The sequence below is a fragment of the Actinia tenebrosa genome, unplaced genomic scaffold (assembly GCF_029948245.1).
Source record: "Actinia tenebrosa isolate PJP-AT-01 unplaced genomic scaffold, QUT_ActTen_1.0 PGA_scaffold0__85_contigs__length_37466705, whole genome shotgun sequence".
NCBI lineage: Eukaryota > Metazoa > Cnidaria > Anthozoa > Actiniaria > Actiniidae > Actinia > Actinia tenebrosa.
The window spans coordinates 2,631,457-2,650,975 of NW_028292569.1; the positions used below are offsets into that span (position 1 = coordinate 2,631,457).

Sequence of the window (19,519 nt, forward strand, 5' to 3'; positions counted from 1 at the left end):
ACCAAAAAAGAAAAATTAATTATTTAATCTCATTAATTAAATAAAAGGTGACAAAACGAATTCTTTCCAATCTAGTTAGTTTTATCTTTTCTTTTCTTTTTTTTTAATGAACGAAATGAACGAAATGCCTTGCCCTGCCCTGCCCTGTCCTGCCCTGCCCTGCCCTGCCCTGCCCTGCCCTGCCCTGCCCTGCCCTGCCCTGCCCTGCCCTGCCCTGCCCTGCCCTGCCCTGCCCTGCCCTGCCCTGCCCTGCCCTGCCCTGCCCTGCCCTGCCCTGCCCTGCCCTGCCCTGCCCTGCCTTGCCTTGCCTTGCCTTGCCTTGCCTTGCCTTGCCCTTTGACTTGGAGCACTTTCGCTTATCGGCCGAGAAGGGTCATTGGAAAACTTTACCAGGCGTTCCTAGTATCACCACAGGTAACCCACATGAGCTAGTTGTTTCCCGCCAATTTTCTGCCCGGTCCACGAACTACAGTATTAAAAGATGGATTCCGAAGAAATGGACGACACATTTTGGGACTCTTTGGACCTCATTCTAGGTGCAGGGTGATGAAGTCCGCCGTAAGCGCTTTAAAGAAAACAAGGTGAATACTGTTTGTGTATATCTGTGTTTCTCCACTTAGATCTCCATCTACGGTTACTATGATATATATAAGCTTATTTAAAAGCTTTAATGGAGGGTCCTGAAGGGGTAAAATGGGAGTTGCGACTTGTTTTTTTTTAGGAGTTAGGAAAAGAGACTTCAAGCACTGGGGCTGGAATTTGGCAATATAACTGAGATTTGAGCAAACCAAGCTGAGATCGTGAGATTTGAACCGGGATTTGAGTAAAATTTTGGCTGGGAAAAGGGATAAGGACCCCCTCCCCAATTCAGGACCTTTTTAAAATAACTTCAATTTTTGGACATTTACAGAAAAGGTCTTCTTTACTCTTCATTTCGTTTCTTTTTTATTTAAGTTTATTACTTTATTCATTCATTCATCCATCCATCCATCCATCCATCCATCCATCCATCCATCCATCCATCCATCCATCCATCCATCCATCCATCCATCCATCCATCCATCCATCCATCCATCCATCCATCCACCATTTTATAAAATAATTGATATATTTAGCAGATGTAATCAGTCATAAAAAAAAACTATAGAAAGTACATCTTCTCAGCCCATTAGGAAAGAAAAGGTGAAAGTGATGTTCTGAAGGCTATACTGTATGACATACACCAAAGTCCTCTGTGTGTGCGATCTGAGTTGCCTGTTCGTGGTGGACGGCCTACTCCTTTGTGGGATAAGGCAGCACAACAAAGCCAACCAAAATATCCTGCACCTGAACATGTATCCATGGATCCAGAGATTATGTTCAAGAAAGAAGGTATTAGTCAGACAGTTATTTCTCAATGAATTCTTTATGCATTTTTCAATTTCATTTTGAATTATCACACTGCTTCCCAGTTACACAAAGAATATTATCCCTGGTGAAAATTCTGAACAGGTTCCTAGATAGCCCTAGTAAATTCATACAAGATTTTCACCAACTAGGGATGACATTAAAGGCGTGAATTATCTTAATTGTAGATCTTGCTACTGTTGACATCCAAGAAGAAGATTTAACAACTAAAGAATTAATTGGCAAAGGCCAATTTGGCTCAGTTTATAGAGGCCTTTGGAAAGGTCTTCAGGTTGCCATAAAACAAATTCCTAGAGGGTATGGAGATCCAGATATTAGTGAAGTAAATATTTGTAGGTAAGCTTAATTGTGTTAACAAAGCATTATTTGAGGTAAATTGATAAAGGCAGCTTATATATACCCTCAGGTTTTATTTCCTTTTATGTAATGTCTAGCTAGGGTATATGATGCTAATTATGATTGTATTTTTGTCATTTACTAAACAGACACTTCAGACATCCAAACATAATGTTATTTGGCTGTTTCATTTCTGAAACAGACACTAACATTATCACCAATTACATCAAAGGGGTGAATCTTGGTGTGGCACTGGGACTCATAAGATCTAGAATGCACGAGGTACTAATGAAATGCTTATTGTTTTAATAAAATAGCTTAATAAAAGAATTATAAGACACAAGGAAACAGAAACATAATAAATAATAAATAAAAATAAAAATATTTTAACTTTTCCAGCCAATTGACGAGAAGTACAATGGTTTTCTCCTGTTTTTCATTGCCCAAGGCATGTCTTGCACGAAAAAGAGGTAATTCATCAAGACCTTAAACCTGCAAACATCATTGTAAGTACTTAATTATAAATATTAATCTCAATCATGGTTTATTTACTTCATTCCATTTATTTTGGGGTCCACTGGACTCTCAACTCAAAACAATAGAGTCCCAATTAAAACTCTTGAGTCCTGGGGCAACTAAAAAAAAACCCTGTTTCTTTCAAAAACTACAATTCAATATTTATTAGAAAAGATCTATTACATAATTAATGTAAATTATCTTACCATTAACTATTATATGAAATATTGCTTGGGTTCCCATTTAATTTATTTTCTTCCAGGATGCAAAATCCTGCGACCTGTAAATCGCTGGTGTCAATAATTATAATTTCTATCCATGATACTGATTGCTCTCAAAACATTATGCAAACAACATGAAATCACACCATATACATGTCTTTCTGTTAGGGATCAAATACAATATATATACAAAATATATGTCTTTTCCAGGTTGAAGATGGTTCTAGGAAACCTATCATTTGTGACTTTGGTGTAAGCAAACTTAAAGACTTAGCGGTCACAAATACGGCAGGATCTAATGCTGGTACACTTGGGTACCAGCATTTAGAGCAGCTTCATGGCGAGAAAGCTACAACTGCTGTTGATGTGTATTCTTTTGGAGTTATAACAGGTGAAGTATATTCAAGGCAACCAGCTTGGACAGGGAAAACATTTGTTGAAGTAAAAAAAGCCATAGAAAAAGAGGAATATCCCACCTTTCCACGCATTCCTCAAGAATGCAAAGATCTCATGGCACAATGCTTCAAACCTGCCAAACAGAGAGCCACATTTATGGAGCTTTTGCCTGACTTAGAATCTTTATCAAAAATTGATGTTTGGTAAATATAATATAAGCTCATCACCTGAAATTTATTTTGATGTTAAATTTTAAGTGCTAGACTGATGAAATTTTTAACTTGCTGTTTTTTTGTCTGGACCGAAAGACATTATTTTGATAGTGAAGCAATATGTTGCTTTCCTTTTTTAAATATTTTTATTCTAACAAAGATATTGGAGTTATAAAAATTCGTGGCCATTTTGTTGATGACATCATAGTCTCGATTGATACTTGACAAGACCAAGGAATACGATAAGCTGTATCTCACTGTATCCCGTTTTTAACCAAGATCAGTCAAACTTGGTAGTAAAGTATTTTAGCTGTTCTTCAAAACAAACTATATAGATTAGTTGTCATAGCAACAGCCTTGGTTCCAGGCCACCCCTACCTTAAATTCAAGCTTTTGAGAGTTTTCCCCTAATATTAAATGTTATTGAATAAGACAAAGTTAAAATATCTGTTATTGTCATAGAAAAATATGTAGCCAAACATTTTTTGCATAAGTTAAAAATCAACAGGACAATCATCACAATGCCAAAAATGTTGTTTGGGGCCTGGGCACAAGTTAGTTGTCATAGCAACTTCAGTTTGTTCTAAATACAAGCATACTGCAAAGTTGGAATCATTTATCACATTAATACACTTAGAAACATACTGATATCTATATTGAAGCAATTTAACTTTGAGTTGAGAATATGACATCATCAACCTCCTAATTAGCACACACTTGAAGCTTAAGTATCTCTCAAACCAAAAGTGCTAACAAGGAACGGCAAATGAAAATTTTCTTATTTTGCCAAGCACTTAAAAATGTGTGTAAATAGTACAATTTGGAGACATTAAAATTTCATAGGACTGTCTCGCACTTGATAATAACATCATAAATTACATATGATAAATTAAATTAAGTTAAAGTTATACTGTCTAGAGAATAATAGTAATGTTAGAAGTTTATGGCTTGAAGTTGTGTACATGACATACCGTCATTTCCAATAGAGGCTTTGCACTATCTTTGACCTCCATAGCAGTTGTAACTACGCCACCATGAGAGTTGGCAGCTTTTTGTGCTTCATTCAGACAAGATAGCTGTGTTTTATCACTATGGGGAGGTTTTGTTGTGTTCTGCACCATAGTTACCCTAATGCTATGGGGATGGGATAGTGCAACATTGGAAAAGAGAAGTTTAGTTTATTTTCTCAGTATCTTGCTTCATTTCACATTCCATATATTTATCCATCTTTTCCTCCACTATCATTTAAAAATACTACATTATGTTTAGAAACTATAGCCATGGTGCCTCAATCCAAGAATAATGATGTCATTTACGAAAAGGTGTATTAATTGATATTGAATATATATAAACATTATTGTTGAAATGCAACCCTCGGAGTTTGATGTCTTGTTTGCCGACTAGCATTTCAACGGCTGTCAGTCAAAGAACTAAAATTGAAAAAATTATATCTTGAGGGAGATGTAAGACGAAATCAAGGATTTTCTTCCTCTAATCATCTAAAATTTTTGTTCCAGTCTAAAATCTCCCTGTGGAGTTCTTTTCTTAATTCTAACTCTGATTGACGGCCATTAAAATGTTAGTCAGCAAACAAGACATCAAACTTTGAGGGTCGCACCTCAACAAATAATAGTTGTAAAGTAATACAAATAGAGTGAAACGACATTTAGGAACTAAAAAGAGTAACTAGTTCATCATAGGCTTTGGAGGCAGTTGTTATGTCTATGATCCTTCCTGTTGAGTTAACATATAGATCTGCCTCATCTTTAAATGATTTAGGGAGGTAAACCAGTTGTTGGTTAAAGTTGTACTTTTCCCGAATGTTAACAGCATCAGAAGCTAATACATTCTTTTTCATTTCTTTTGCACCTATTTTTAAGAAAGGGCGATACACATTAATTGGTTGCCTCAATAACAATTAAGGCATCAGTTTCAGGAGTTCCGTGGTGTAATCAGCTGCAAAATGTATAATTAATTTTGGTGCAGCCTTTTAGTTTTTTTAAAAACTTGCAGATAACACACAATTTGTGCTTGTGTTAGAAATGATAATAAACTATTTAGAACATTCAATATTGTTTTTTATGGATTATGCCAAAAATATTTGTAATGAAAATACTTATATTTAAATTAATCTAAGTTATAGTCTGAATTAAGACTGTGTAATACCTTTCAAAGTTGGGAACTCATATAAATCATTGGGCACTCTACATGGTCTGTCTTCACCCCTCTGAAATCTTATTCTGTGTGAGTTCCAGTCTTCCTTTATTTCATTTACTTCCAACTGCAGCAATGGTGTATAAACATACAAGAGACATAACCTTGAATGAAAATGTTTTTTGCTTCAATTATTTGATCATGGCTTTTAGCACTTCTTCATAAATGAAATGGAGATACAGCACTTACTTATGGACAGTATTTCCTGGGTCCCATTTACCACTTTGTTGTAGGCTCTAATAATGGAAACAAAAATAGAATTATGACAAACGGAAATTTTTATTTTCTAAAGTGACTATGGTAGTAATTCCCTACCTGCTCTGCTGTGTACACTCTCCATGTACTACATAATGCAGTTCAAGAAAGAAAATCTATTTTCACTACTTGGTAATAAGAATATTTCCAAATGGGGAAAAACACATCGCATCATTAGCACTTCTCAGTGTTTACAAACAAAAGCATTGTGATTATAATATGTCAACCAAGATCAGTACAAAGGGTTTTGTCTGGTTCATTTGTCTTAGTGGCCAATTCATTTCTGGTTGGCGCATTAATAACAAAGGATTACATCACACTGAGTATAGATAGAGATGCCAATGAATTTATTATAATCTCATCTGGTTTGACTGACGCTCATATTCTTTTTACCTTGAACTTATCTATCCAAAACTGGAAGCCTTCTTCTCTAAAATGTCTCCAGAAAGATTCAATTGGCTATAAAGTAATATTTTTAAATATTAAAATGATAATAATAATATATTAATAATAATATTATTAAAATAATATTAATAGAATAGCATAATTTTTTTAAAATAAACATAGTAATTAATTAACTTACATACATTGATAGGGATTAGTTTAGCAACATACATGAATCAATGACTGGATAAGAGTCCATTAATACAAGAAGTGATTTTCAAAATCTGATGACAATTTACCTGATTAACAATAGAAGAACCTTCATAATAGCTGTTTCTACCTGCTAAGGGGTCATGCCCATGCCTTCGCAAGAACATCTGGCATCTAGCAATGATACCATTTTCTGTTCCAGGATCACATCTAACCCTTGTGGGGCAACCTTCAGAAAAAAATCTAAATAATCAGACTAAGCAATATTAAAACATTTAAAAGGGGTTTTTCAAACATTCCTAAGAGAATAAAATAACAAAAATATTGGTGACCATGATGGTTGATTTAGCAAAAGAGATCAATGACAAGTCTTTTGCTACATTCAACCAAGATGCATTGCGGCAATGAAAACCAGCAATAAGTGCTTTGGGGTTTGAAAAATTTAAGTAATAAACCTTGCTGGTTTTCTTTGTAGAATGCATTGAATCAATGAATTTTTATTTTGAATTAAGGAACTGGCTCTTTGATTTTGATATTCACTTACCAGAATGTAATAAATCCAATATTATTTTAGGTGTAGATGATACCATAATCAACTATATCATATTAACATACAAAATGTGTTTATATAAAGCAAGAGAGAGCCAGAAAACTCCTAATTTAAAGTTTATACAAAATGTTTTGAGACAAAATGAAAGAATTGAGTATAAGGTAGCCAAGGAGAATAACGTTATTTTCAAACACAAAAAGAAATGGGGGGAAATATGTCTCGCACTAGATATAATCAAATAACTGGCAAATCTTATGTTGGTTCGTGTATTTATATTTATATATATATATTTTTGTGCTTGTTGTTGTGTGTGCTGTAATCTAATATCAATATATTTATACTAGTAATCATGTTAAAATGATGTAAGCTTTTCATCACAAGATGCAAAAAGATGTAAATCATAAAATATAAATCATGTTGTAGAAAAATCTCGTGTAGCACACTTAGTGTGCTACTCTTTAAGTTGTAAATAAATATATATATATATATAAATAAAAAAAAAAAAAAAGCTTGTAAATTTCAATTAAAATGTTTGTAATTAAAATGTTTGTAAATGAAATTAAAAAAAAAAAAAAAAATAGAAAAAAAAAAAAAAAGACCTTGCTGGTGGACATGCATTTAGCCATTTGGGAGCCTTGTGGCAACACCTGCCAACTCAATCTTGATTGATTACCTTGATTGTTTATTACAGCTTCCATGAAGTACTTTGCAGTCAGCCAAGGATCTTTGTTTGTGACAAAAACTTTTAGCCATAACACTTTTCTGCTGTAACCATCTATAGCCCTGTGTGTATAAAAACCCCAATTAGCCAGTTTATCATTACCATCTATATGCCAAGTTTCATTTGGTCCCTTTAAAAAGACAAGAATACAAACCCATCAAGCTCAGTGCCATAGAAGAATGAAGTCATCATAATTTATTAGTTATGATTACATTAGCTGTGATCTCATTTTCACACATAAGTATAACTGGTAGAAACTACTAAGTAAAAATACTAGTGCAGGCCACGTTGGTGTGTCTAATGAAACAGTTGATGAAATATATAAGTTGTACACCATATGAATGAGGTAAAAATACTGACGTTTCGGATGTTAGTCCTTTGTCTTTCCTCTCTTTTCTCACTTTTTTCCGATGAAGGACTTAAACGTCCGAAACGTCAGTTTTTTACCTCATTCACATGGTGTACAACTTATATATTTCATCAACTGTTTCATAAGTATAACTGCTTAGTATAATACCTTGGAAAAGTAGTTTGGGTAATGCTTTCTTCTCTGAATTGGTGTTTGGTTCTGTACCCAAGAACTTGCATGCAAGCAGCAACTTAATTGATCCCTACATTGATAAATAGAAAATAATAAAATATCTTATTGAATTTATATAACCCTTTTTAATTTATACATGTCTAATTCATACCCCTCTTTATTACAGTGTGTTGTATACCATTGAAAAGGAAATAGTAACTATTAGCTCCCCGCCAAATAACCTGTATACCGACTTCCTGAAGAGAGATCAACTGAAAGCCAAATTCCTTGTTTTGGAGTTCTAATCTATTTCTCTTCATTATTTTCTTTCGTATTTTGATGCTTGCTGACCATTAACTGTCAATGACCTGACAACCAATTACCAAGAAACAGTTGTTTGACAGGTCATGTGAGGCATTAATAGTTATTATTACCATAAAAAGAGTTAGCTAAAAAATAAATTATGATGGACTAGAGGGTAGATTTTGATTGACTAGTAGAATATACATATAAAGCAGAGAGGAACAGATTACAAACATACAGTATGCTTACATACAGCAGTAGGCACTGAATAATCATTTGTTGTAGGGCTTAATTAGTCACCTTTTTGCAAGAATACCATGCCTCCTTAGTCTGGTCCACATCATTCTGTAACCAAGCTATTGGGCACTCCCATTTACTTCTTTCTATAATTTTAAAAATGAGAAGAAAAAATAAACTAAGACAAGGCCTACAAAGGAGCATCTATTGCGTCTATGAAAGTCCCTTTTCCTACTTTTAGACAAATGAAGTGCAATTTTTTGTAGCAATTGGGTAAGCTGTTTTTAACCATATTTCTAGTCTATGACATCATCAATCCTAATCCCTCTTTCAAGTGTGCTGTTCCTGCTGACCTTCTACATAATATTACCTACCAATATGGCAGACATAACATCCTTAGGAAGAAGATTTTGGTCATGACGATGAACACCATGCTTCTTCTGAAATCTTTGAAGTGTACTTTTCCTAGGCAGGCAGATTATTTTTCAACCTTAAGCTCAACTTAATTAAGTCTTAATATATAGGCTTAAGCTTAAGCTTAAAGTTTTTAAGGGAAATTATATACCCTTAATTAAAACAATAAAAGTCTAATAAGCTTAAATGCTAAAAGTGTACAAGTAACAAATCATAATAATATGAATGGGGCGTAAATCTGGAAATCTTAGCTTAGATAATAACAAAAATGTAAGATTATAATTAAGCTTAGTAATTAATGAAGTAAAGGCTACTTACGACCAATCGATGTCGAATTTTTTCTTTATATATCTTCTTATAATTTCCACGGGCTTATTTTGATGTACAAGATTTTCTACGAAATTCTTTATTTCTGTAAAATGCAATTTCATTATTAAGTAAAAAAGCTACCAAAATTCGTGCAATATATGCATAATAAGCTGCATTCAAATCGTTTTTGACTCCTATCTTCGTCCGCCATCTTGTTTTTCTCTTTCGAAGTATAACAGTTTTGTGGGTTACCTGTGGTGATACTAGGAACGCCTGGTAAAGTTTTCCAATGACCCTTCTCGGCCGATAAGCGAAAGTGCTCCAAGTCAAATTGGCGTAAGCGAAAGTGCTCCAAGTCAAATTGGCTTAAGGACGTGCCTACTAATTGAGAATCAATTATTTTTTTTAATAACTATGTGAATTATTTTAACCTATCAAAGGGTTGTCAAATTCTCGTTAGAAAAGTAGGGGTCACCGTGCATTTAAAAGAAATAATAAGGCTTAAAAATCGTTAAAAAGTGATGACGTCATGATTTTACTAACACCAGGAAAAAAATTTTTTTTCAAAAGATTTTGAGAAATTTCTAATTTAAATCGTCCTAAATGACTGACACTTTGTTTCTTTACTAAAATATACCCAATTCTACCATTACTTTATTAGTTGGCTATAATATATATAATTTTTTAGCTTCGTGCTCCCTATTTTCGATCAGTAGGTACATAAAGATTGTGTCAATATTCTTTTCAAAACCAATTATTTTTTATAAATTTCATTTCACGAGGCTAATTTAGCATTTACTCTATCATTTAAACGAAGAAAAAATAGGGGTATCCAGGCGTTTTTAAGAGATACGAATTTTTAAAGAACATTATTAGGGATAAATCTTATGCCGAATGCGTGACAAGCGTTACACAGCATAAAAAACGGCGTGACAGACTATTTGGGTTTGAAGTGAAGTTACTATTGACTTTTTACTTAACAGCAGAAAGGAATTTCTGAAATATTTGGTACGTAATAAGATGATTTTTTAGATTGAGAACTCCAAAGTAAAAGAATTTCATGATGAAGGTGTTTAGCGACCAAAAAAAGATTTTCAAAACTATAATTACACATCTAGATATTAATAAATGGTAAATTTTCAATTTCATATGTATTTCTTGTTTGTTTTTATTCAAGTTTTATAGGATTAAATCTAAACAAACGATAAAAAGCTTTATTATTGAAAGGATTTGGTTTTTTAGAACTATGAGTCTGTCATTTTTTCACTGAAACTTGCCCAAAAACCTTATGATTCTTTGTCAATAATACTTAAACCTTAGCAAATTATCTCTTTAACAAGCCTGGGCTACTTAAGATCGTTTTCTGCTTTAACTTTTATTGAAAATAAACGTTTTGTTTCGTGCAGTTCGAGTAATAAATTTTGAAATTCCTCGAACGTAGATGCGCAGTACGTGTGCGCGTGGACAATAGTAGGCACCGTCCTTAAGCGAAAGTGCTCCAAGTCAAATTGGCTGAAGCGATAATAGACTAGAGAAGGACTTACTTTGTCTTCAGCGTGTATCGATTTTCGATTTGGGCAATTTGGCATTTCGACTTTGGATGACCCCTCTCGGCCACCGTAGGGGCGCAGCATGTGGCTTGTTATTGACAGTCTAATTTTAGAAACTGATTGGCAAGATTTTAATAGATCTGTCAAAATGTTGCTTACGACCTGCTTCCATTGGAACACTGCTTAATTTCCTCCGCGGTCGAATATCACCGTGAATATTTATTCATGTAATATATTTACAAAATATCGACTAGAAACAGAATGCATAATCGAGTTTTCCGACTGTAATATCACACTATTCAAACAAAAAACTTACGTATTCGATGAATACACGTTCCTCGACTTCATATCCGATAAAATTAGACAGATAAAGTGCAGTGTTCACCACCAAATCACGGATTTTAGTAGAAAATATGAATCGTCCCCGTACATCTCTTGTGATAGCCTGCGTCACATCGGCATGTGACGCAGGCTACTCTTGTGACGACTTGCTTTGTTTGCCCCCAGTGCTCATCAATATGGCTGCGAGAGAACTAGCGTTTTGTTTTGTACTGTTTCTTTTCAGACCAGGTAAGGAACTAGTAAAGTAATCGAGGAACACAAATATTCTAGTTTTCATGGTAATCTATTTGTTGTGAATTAAGATCGTCCGGGTGAGTATATAATGACTATTGGACTTGCCATCGCAAGTACTTTGATGCTCAACCTTTGCCATTTTATTTGCTAATTCCCTACGTCAGTTTGAACATATATCGCAAAATTTCCTATGTTTCACCTCTTGAGTTGTCCTGTTGTAGCGTCGCGAATCACGATTATTTCAGCGCTGTAAATATGACTAAAGCACTTTGTTCGAAGGGAGTAACCAATTGATAAGTTTCATCAGTATATACTAAAATATAGAGACTCATATAGCCTCCATATACAATATACGTCCGTGCTAGGCCGTTGCAAGTGATTTATTTTTTTTTAAATCTTGTATTGAATTTGAATGACGCTGAAGTTAGCCGGACATTCAGCCGGACATTCGCAGAGGTCAAGTTAGATATTAATAAGTGCTACCAAAATTCTCCTGATTGAATTCTCGGTTGAATCGTACAGAAGTTATTAAAATTTAAATAGTTGTTATTCGAGTGAGATGCTAAAAGTTGAACCGTAGAGAAGTTATAAAACTTGGAATTAGGCGAGCGTGTCTGAAGTGGACTTCGCGTGAGTTGAAGTGTCGGATGTCATTTGCTGAACGAACCAAGTTCGGAGTCTTTTTTCGAGCATTTTCGACATGTTTATAGCCTGCCAACATCTTGCACTGGGGTCTTTTTTCGCTGTAGCGTGTAGTGAAGGAAAAACAAGTGAAAATGGAACATCCGGCGAAGAGTTATTCAAGTTTGAATTCGGCGTTAAGTGAAAAACCTTTTGAATTGAGGGCATCAAAAACATAAGAAAAAATCTCAAAAAAATTCTAAAAACCTTTGCACTGGGCTAAGTGGTGTAGTGATAGTCCTTTGCATGATTTTCTAGGAATTCGGTTGAATCGTACAGAAGTTATTAAAATTTAAATAGTTATTCGAGTGAGATGCTAAAGTGTCGCGGGCTGCTATAATGCGGAGCCAAAACCATTAAAAATTATGCTATTAGATTTTTTTAGAAAGAAAGCATGTTGGATTCCTCACCGAAATGGAGTATTTTAAAATCAATATATAAATCAGGAGAATTTTGGTAGCACTTATTAATATCTAACTTGACCTCTGCGAATGTCCGGCTGAATGTCCGGCTAACTTCAGCGTCATTGAATTTGATAACTTTACAGAAGAAACTCCGCCAAAATCATCAGGCGCCAAAATTAACACGCATAACTCCTGAGTATCTAGTATTTTGAAATTGGTTTCCGGGTGCCGGTATCTAGACACTTCGTCGAAAGAAAAGCTCTTTTCATTAGAATTCAAAACGAGAGAGAAATATTTCAAGCTCTTCAAGACTTTATTATCCATAGAGACATGTCAGAGTCACGGCGGTATTCATTTAAAAAAACGAAGTGTCTAGATACCCGATTTTTTATTAAAAATCCCAGCTAATAATAACTTTCATGGATTCAAAGTCTTCTAACTTTGTTTAGGATAGCAAAGCGCTTCTTAGAATCCTTAGACATTTGACGAATACACCCCTTCCGAGAAACTTTGTCACCCGTGAAGCGTAAAGCGTATGAACTAGTGGCGCGGAGGTTCATGGGAAATGCGTTCAAATAAACCATGCATGACGCAGAAGCTTTCTTGGCACGGGAAACTTGGAGTTTGTTTTGACGCGGGATTTTTAAAAGAGCCATTATGGCCGACGCAGTACGCATTAACGTAATGCTTAAAGTGTATAAGCACGAGAACAAAAATCAATGTTCCATGTTCTCTTTGAAAGAAGTACCAATATTCAAAAATGTCCAAGAGTTTAAAAGCTATTTAGTGAAAAAACACGCTGAAGAAATAAGCCCAGCAAAGGACATCAGCAGCTTTGACCTTGGTTATTATGGCACGAGAGGAAGAAAACTGACCATTTGTACAGAGGAACACCTAAGAGAGGCCTATTTAACTGAAAGCCTAAACTATGTCACATTTTGGTTGAAGCCACATACGCATTTCGAAAAAACAAGTTTGCCAAAGAAACGAGAGACTGTGGACGAGGACGAAGTCATGTGTCTTGATTTCAAGGCGTCAAAAAACAAGAAGAAGAGTAAGTTACTGAGCACTAAAACGTGATACAATTCAAAATGGATAAATACATTTATGCTAGCTGTCTGTCTGTATTTTTTCTTTTGTAAAGTTTAAAATTGGACTGTGATAATTTTGTTAGTAAGGTTTTAAATTTTAGAATCGTTTGTGCATGGCGCACGTGAATATTTGAAGGGAACCCGATAAAAACGAATAAATTATAAAATGCCACTTCTTTTCTAACAAGTTCGTTATGATCTGACCTATGTTACGGGTTTTAATAAAATGTTCCATTGCTATGTTTACAGTATTCAGTATCAGTCGGTGTATTCTGAATTTAATGTTTGTCTTTAAATTTGTAGAAAATGATTCCGTCGAAGAAGACAAGGGCCTTTTCAATAACTATTTGTCGAGGCTACGTGAAACACATGGCTCAGTTCTTAGCGATTTTAAACTGAAGTGTTGGGCTAGAATGTTGGTAAGTTAGACTGGATCGATAAATTGTAGAGCAGTTTTCATAATGTAAGATAAAAAGTTAGGTTTTCTTATCCACTACACAATAAAATGTATGGTAGTTTGCAGCGATCTTTCAATCGCGCATGTAAACGACTCTGGTAATTTTGGAAATTTGGGGGTTTCTTCCTTATTAAAACTGCAATAAAAGTCGCTGCAAAAAGCGGAGATATAATCCTCTACACGGGATCAACAATGGTTTGGGTTTTTACTGCTTTTCGAACCTAAGCAAAACATTGACGATTGTGATAATGGTTTTTATAGGTAAATGGGAGTCACCGCGACGACACCGTACCTCCGAATGCTGCTTTTTTTCAACTAGAGTCTACAGGTGCAGTTCCTTCTACATCTAATATGACTCCCATTGTGACCACGACTTCAACTAGTAGTTTTACCTCACTTCAATCGGCCAGAACACAAGTGGATTCTGCCAATGAATCAAATGAAACAAAGGTGTGAAGTCCTCTTGAAATTGCGTTTAGAAAGAAAGTTATTTGACACATAACATGGTTAAAAAATTAAGCAGTGGAAATCTGTTTGCTCTGTAGATTAAAGCTCGAGGGATGATTCTTCAACAGCTTGTTGAGTTGAAGAACCTTAAAGATGCCAATGTACTTACCAATGATGAGTTTGAGGAACAGAAGAAGAAGATGTTAGAAGATCTCAAGAAACTTTAATTATTATTTGACAATAATGTAAAATGTTTTATGGTTGTTTTGTTTGTTACTGAGTATCATTTACATGCTTATTTGTCATTTGCAAATAAGTACACGGAGGGCTTTACAAGTAATCTGTAAATCTTAGATAGTTTCTAATGTCTGCATCAGAGATTTGCATGAAGGCTTCAAACACCATTTCCTCTGGATCATCACGACACACTTGCCACACAACATCATTTCCTCGAATCCAACTCTTTGCTTGAGAGAAAACGTTCTCACATGGATTGAAGTCAGGACTGTAAGATGGCAAGAATACCACAAGAGCGCCACTAGCATTTATAGCTTGAACTACACGACGACAGCGGTGAATTTTAGCATTATCTGTAAAAATATAATGCAATTTCTCTTCATTAATTTAGTGTGTTGCAATAAAATACTAACAACATCTGATGTGACGTGAGTGCTCACCCATTACGACGACAGAGCGAGGATTAATCCCATCAAACGGCTGTAGATTAGGAATAAGGTTTTCATTCACAAATTCAAGAAATTTCTCTTCATTGGTATTCCCGCGGCGGATACTCAAGTCTATTATTCCTTCCGTGCAGATGACAGGGATAGCAGTAATCCTGGGACCCCAATTGCCATACCATCTTTGTGTTTGAGCTCGATAGCCTCGAAAACTGTATCCAAAGCGTCTCGAAATTCGTTTATCCTGTAATGCAGAAACATTTGTTATAACCCCAGTGCGGAGATCAGTTAAAAAGGTATAATAAAATGAGTTTCTGAAAAGAGAACTTACAAATCCACTCTCGTCAAGGAACACAAACATCGCAGGATTGAATTGTGATACCACAGACCAATAGTTTATTCGATCTTCTTCGCATCTTTGATAAGGAATTCTTTTGAGCTATAAACACCGAAAGTGAAATGTGTTGAATGAAAAATTGCAGCAATTTTCGAATACAATTAACATTCATGATTACAGATTTCTCATCGGCTTACAAGAATGCATTTAACGCTTAATATTACCATTTTGCGTGTGATGCCATTTCTTCTAAAATAGTCGTGTAAAGTAGAAACAGGAAGCCTGGCACCACATACTCCTTCAACGTGTCTACAGAGCTCAGATAGAGTTTTTTTCTGGGTGTCCTAACAATTCTTGCATCAAAACGGCTTGTTCTTGTTGCGATAGCGAACACGAACCAGCAGGTCTTCCTGGTTTGTCAGCACAAACATTTCGTCTCTCGTAATATCGTCGGGCGAAGCGTAACACGGACCTTGAAGACATGCCAAGGCGAACAGCAATGTCACCTTTACTGTGGTTTAAGCCATATAGCAGTACGCTTCTCATCCGCAAATCGTCACTTAATGCTCGCGGCATGATTGCTTTGACCCATGTGTTGGTGTGCACGTGGTCAAATATAAACTATCCCATGACTCCCCGCGCCACTAGTTTATACGCTTTTCGCTTCACGGGTGACAAAGTTTCTCGGAAGGGGTATATACATTCAAAAAAATATTCAGTAATTTACAGACTTGAATGAAGACAAATTGAATAGAATTTCTAAATGTATTTCCGTATATTCGCTTAGTTCACCGTGTAAATAAATAGTTTCATGTGAAAACTTCAACGAACGAATCGATCGTAAGTGCCCGTGACCCTGAAAGTCGTCTTACCAGCTAAATTGAGCATTGAAAATATGAAATCGAGCGAAATAATTTTCATCCTTCGAATGTCAACAAGCATAAGAAGGGCACAGGGAACCCAATCTCGAAAAGTGCAACTAGTATCCACGAGCTCGCCAAAGGGCGGTTTGATTCGATTGAATATCTCCCTCAGTACTGTCTCACTTTTACTTATCTATCATGGAGAACTCCACTGTATGCAGTGATAGCCTCGTTTTGACGTTTTCAAGCGTGCCTGCTATGCTTTCAAGTTAAAGCGGCCGGCGGAAAACTAGCAAAAGGATTCAAACAAACTCGTTTTTTATCATTGATTGTTTGCAGTACTGTGTCAAATTAGTGGACCTTCCAATCTTAATCGCTATGTTGGTGAGAGTGCACAGTTTAGATGGAATACCGTAAGCAATTCAACTATTCTATCTGCAACATGGGGAATAAAAGACGGCAACAAAGCTGATCCTCAGTTTATAAATGTAGACATAACGAGCAACAAGGTGAACATCAACTCATATCTGGAGCCAGATCTTAAGAAACGGCTGTCCTTTGACGGTGATCTCAAGAATGGTCGCGCTTGGTTCACCCTAAAGAACGTCACTGTCAACGATACAAACGTGTACATCGCAAGCATCAGTGACGATGTAACCAGAGTCTTGCCTTACACAGTTTTACTGACTGTAAAAGAAAGAGAACAGAAAGATGGAAATATTGGTGAGTTTTAGCATTCATAGCTTTAAAGTGTTTTTCTTCTAAGTATCGTTCTTCTAAGCTGAATGTCATTACAAACGAGTCAGAAAATGTCATTCTATCTGGAGTTTATCCAACCTCTATAAGTAATCACAACTTTGTTTATGCATTTAGGAAAACTAGTGTTCCCAGAGGTAATCCAAGGTTTGTTCACAGCATGAAAAGAAAGATTTACGCTACAGTAATGATAGCTAGCGTTATTTTACCGTAAAAACCTTGTACTCTGCCACGCACGGAATCGTTGAAAATCCGATGCTTAAAAAGTCTGGTGTATGTGGTGCATTGTTTCCAAAGCCATTACATTATTATTGTAATTTATTAAAACCGTGGCCGAGTGGGAAAAACTTCCATATTAAAAATGTTGAGTTAAGCTCGAATGCGGAGGGTAAGTGACTGGATGGGTGACGTAACATTATAGGTACTCAAGTTTTTCTCCCCTTCTTTCTTTCTTTTTTTCTTTTTCTTTTTTTTTTTGTTTTTTTGTTTTTGTTTTGTTTTTTTTTGTTTTTTTGTTTGTTTTGTTTTTTGCTTGTTTTTAAAATGTTTCCTCAGATTTATTACCTATATCTTGTGGAATTCCATATGTTACTATTTCACGGTTTCAGGCTCTCAAATAATAGATTTGAACTCTGTATTAAGAGCTGACCTTGAACAATTAACTCGCTGGTTAACGGCGAATAAAATAACTCTAACATTAATATAGACCCTTTGCAGCTAAGCAATCACGTGTTGATTAATTCACTGAGAGCAAATGAATGAAAATTTTGATTCCCATGGGTGAAATTTACTGGACTGCAAACAAACTTTCTACAACCTGTTTCGTAATAAAACTACATTTCGTAACACACTGGATACACATGTTTTTATTCAGTTCTTTACAAGTAGTTAAAAAGAATCACCAATTTAATATAAAAACAAAAATTTTGCTGTCCAGTACAGACACGTGACCGTTAACTGCAAAGGGCGTATTTGCCCGTTAATGGTATCTCATTAAAAGAGTCAATGAAACTAAATGCTTAGGTGCCACATAGATGCAAATGGGCATCAAGTAGTAGTGCATCAAATAAGTGTGCCGATGTTTTACAATAGGAGAAGACTATGAAGCCTTTCGAAAACTTGGGAATTCAACATCAGTAGGTAACGATGGGCTCACTAAGGAGTTCTATATAGCTTTTTGGAAAAAGTTGGGATCTTTACTCGTAGAATTCAATTCAATTTATTTACACATTAAGAATAGAAATAAATATAGCAAATCATAATTGCTTATATTTACAAGTTATTCTAGTCTATACAAAATATATATAAATAAATATTAAATATAAACAGTTACTACAGTGAGTGTGCAGTGATGGTTTAAGTAGTATAATTTTTCGAGTAAACCATCACTACATACAGAAATTATAAATTATATCATGGCAATATTGTGGTGCAAAACTAGCACAAGTATTTTTAATACCTATATGAATGTATATATTTTGAAATCTTAGTTATATACAACTATTGGGTACTCAACAGATGTGATTCTAATGAACTTTTGAAAACTTTGAATGAATTGATAATTTTAATAATTAAAGGGATTTCTTCCCATAATTTTGGCGCCGTATATGTAAAAGCAAACTGGCCATAATTGGTCCTAGCATATGGTGTGTTATAATTGCTTTTTGAAGCATGTCTAGTATTATGCTTGAATGAAAGCTATGACAAAGGAACCCTTTGTCGAACTTCCCAGAGGCAGGCGGTTGTTATTACGGTCATTGAAAAGCAGAAAAGGACGTCAGGTTAAAAAAAAAACTGGCGACCCATTAATCTAATAAATGTGGACACTATAATATGCAGTTCAAAAACAGAAGTATTGATGAGCCAATCAGATTTATTGAGGATCAATTTATACAATGGATGCGATTGCTTTTGTGCAATACACAAAGTTAGTTGTATATATATCGAATAATGGCACAGCTACAGATTGTTTAACTTTATTAATGTCTCTATATCTTCTAGCCGGGCGCAAGTGCCCTACCAATCTGGATATTAAACGTTTTAGTTTACAGGAATTCGAAATGGTTGTCAAAATAATATCATTTGCAGATGACATCACTTTCTTTTTGAAGAATCTTGCTTTAACTAGTGTTATCCTTAATGTGTTGTCTACCTCCTCATCTCTTAAAATAAATTTGGAAAAATCAGAAATTGGATGGATAGGACCCCAAAACAGGACTATAATCAAAACCCCGCAGGAGCATAAACAATTAAAATGGGTAAATTTTCATGAAACAGGTGTTAAAATATTGAGAATGTATCTTTCGCACAATAAGAACTACCTTTATTAAAATAATTTTGACAGTAATTTTGACGAAATACAATTCCACTCTTGCTATTTGGAAATTAAGAACCTTAACACTTATAGGAGAGATTCAGGTGTTAAAATATCTAAGTTTATCTAAACTTTACTACATGTATTCGAAAACAGAA

The 19,519-nt window shown here is 35.0% G+C and overlaps 4 protein-coding genes and 1 long non-coding RNA gene across 9 annotated transcripts in view; 4 read left to right on the forward strand and 1 right to left on the reverse strand.

Moving 5' to 3' along the window:
* The window catches only part of LOC148913232 (uncharacterized), a 131,615-nt gene that overhangs the window by 89,109 nt on the left and 22,987 nt on the right, over positions 1–19,519 (forward strand). The window lies entirely within an intron of this gene.
* On the forward strand, positions 1,147–2,004 carry LOC116290540 (putative serine/threonine-protein kinase drkB). The gene is made up of 2 exons (XM_089026175.1): positions 1,147–1,371; positions 1,575–2,004. Exons 1-2 carry the CDS (start codon positions 1,341–1,343, stop codon positions 1,745–1,747), a joined length of 204 nt encoding a protein of 67 aa, XP_088882301.1. The 5' UTR covers positions 1,147–1,340; the 3' UTR covers positions 1,748–2,004.
* On the reverse strand, positions 2,395–11,218 carry LOC116290539 (uncharacterized). 5 transcript variants are annotated; one of them, XM_089026170.1, is made up of 9 exons: positions 11,072–11,218; positions 9,215–9,308; positions 8,546–8,947; positions 7,375–7,552; positions 6,241–6,380; positions 5,951–6,016; positions 5,492–5,538; positions 5,255–5,406; positions 2,395–4,957 (listed from the first exon to the last, which is right to left on the reverse strand). In XM_089026170.1, exons 3-9 carry the CDS (start codon positions 8,684–8,686, stop codon positions 4,755–4,757), a joined length of 927 nt encoding a protein of 308 aa, XP_088882296.1. In that variant the 5' UTR covers positions 8,687–8,947; positions 9,215–9,308; positions 11,072–11,218; the 3' UTR covers positions 2,395–4,754. The 5 variants fall into 5 exon arrangements, with proteins under 5 accessions (XP_088882296.1, XP_088882295.1, XP_088882299.1 ...); XM_089026169.1 differs by lacking the exons at positions 9,215–9,308; positions 11,072–11,218 and having other exon boundaries at positions 8,546–9,080; XM_089026173.1 differs by lacking the exons at positions 9,215–9,308; positions 11,072–11,218 and having other exon boundaries at positions 7,375–7,484; positions 8,546–9,074.
* Positions 11,266–17,226, forward strand: LOC148913236 (uncharacterized). Its single transcript, XM_089026174.1, has 3 exons — positions 11,266–11,325; positions 16,631–17,014; positions 17,165–17,226. Exons 1-3 carry the CDS (start codon positions 11,274–11,276, stop codon positions 17,209–17,211), a joined length of 483 nt encoding a protein of 160 aa, XP_088882300.1. The 5' UTR covers positions 11,266–11,273; the 3' UTR covers positions 17,212–17,226.
* On the forward strand, positions 14,310–15,063 carry LOC148913237 (uncharacterized). The gene is made up of 2 exons (XR_016119392.1): positions 14,310–14,414; positions 14,510–15,063. It is a non-coding gene; the product is annotated as an uncharacterized LOC148913237 (long non-coding RNA).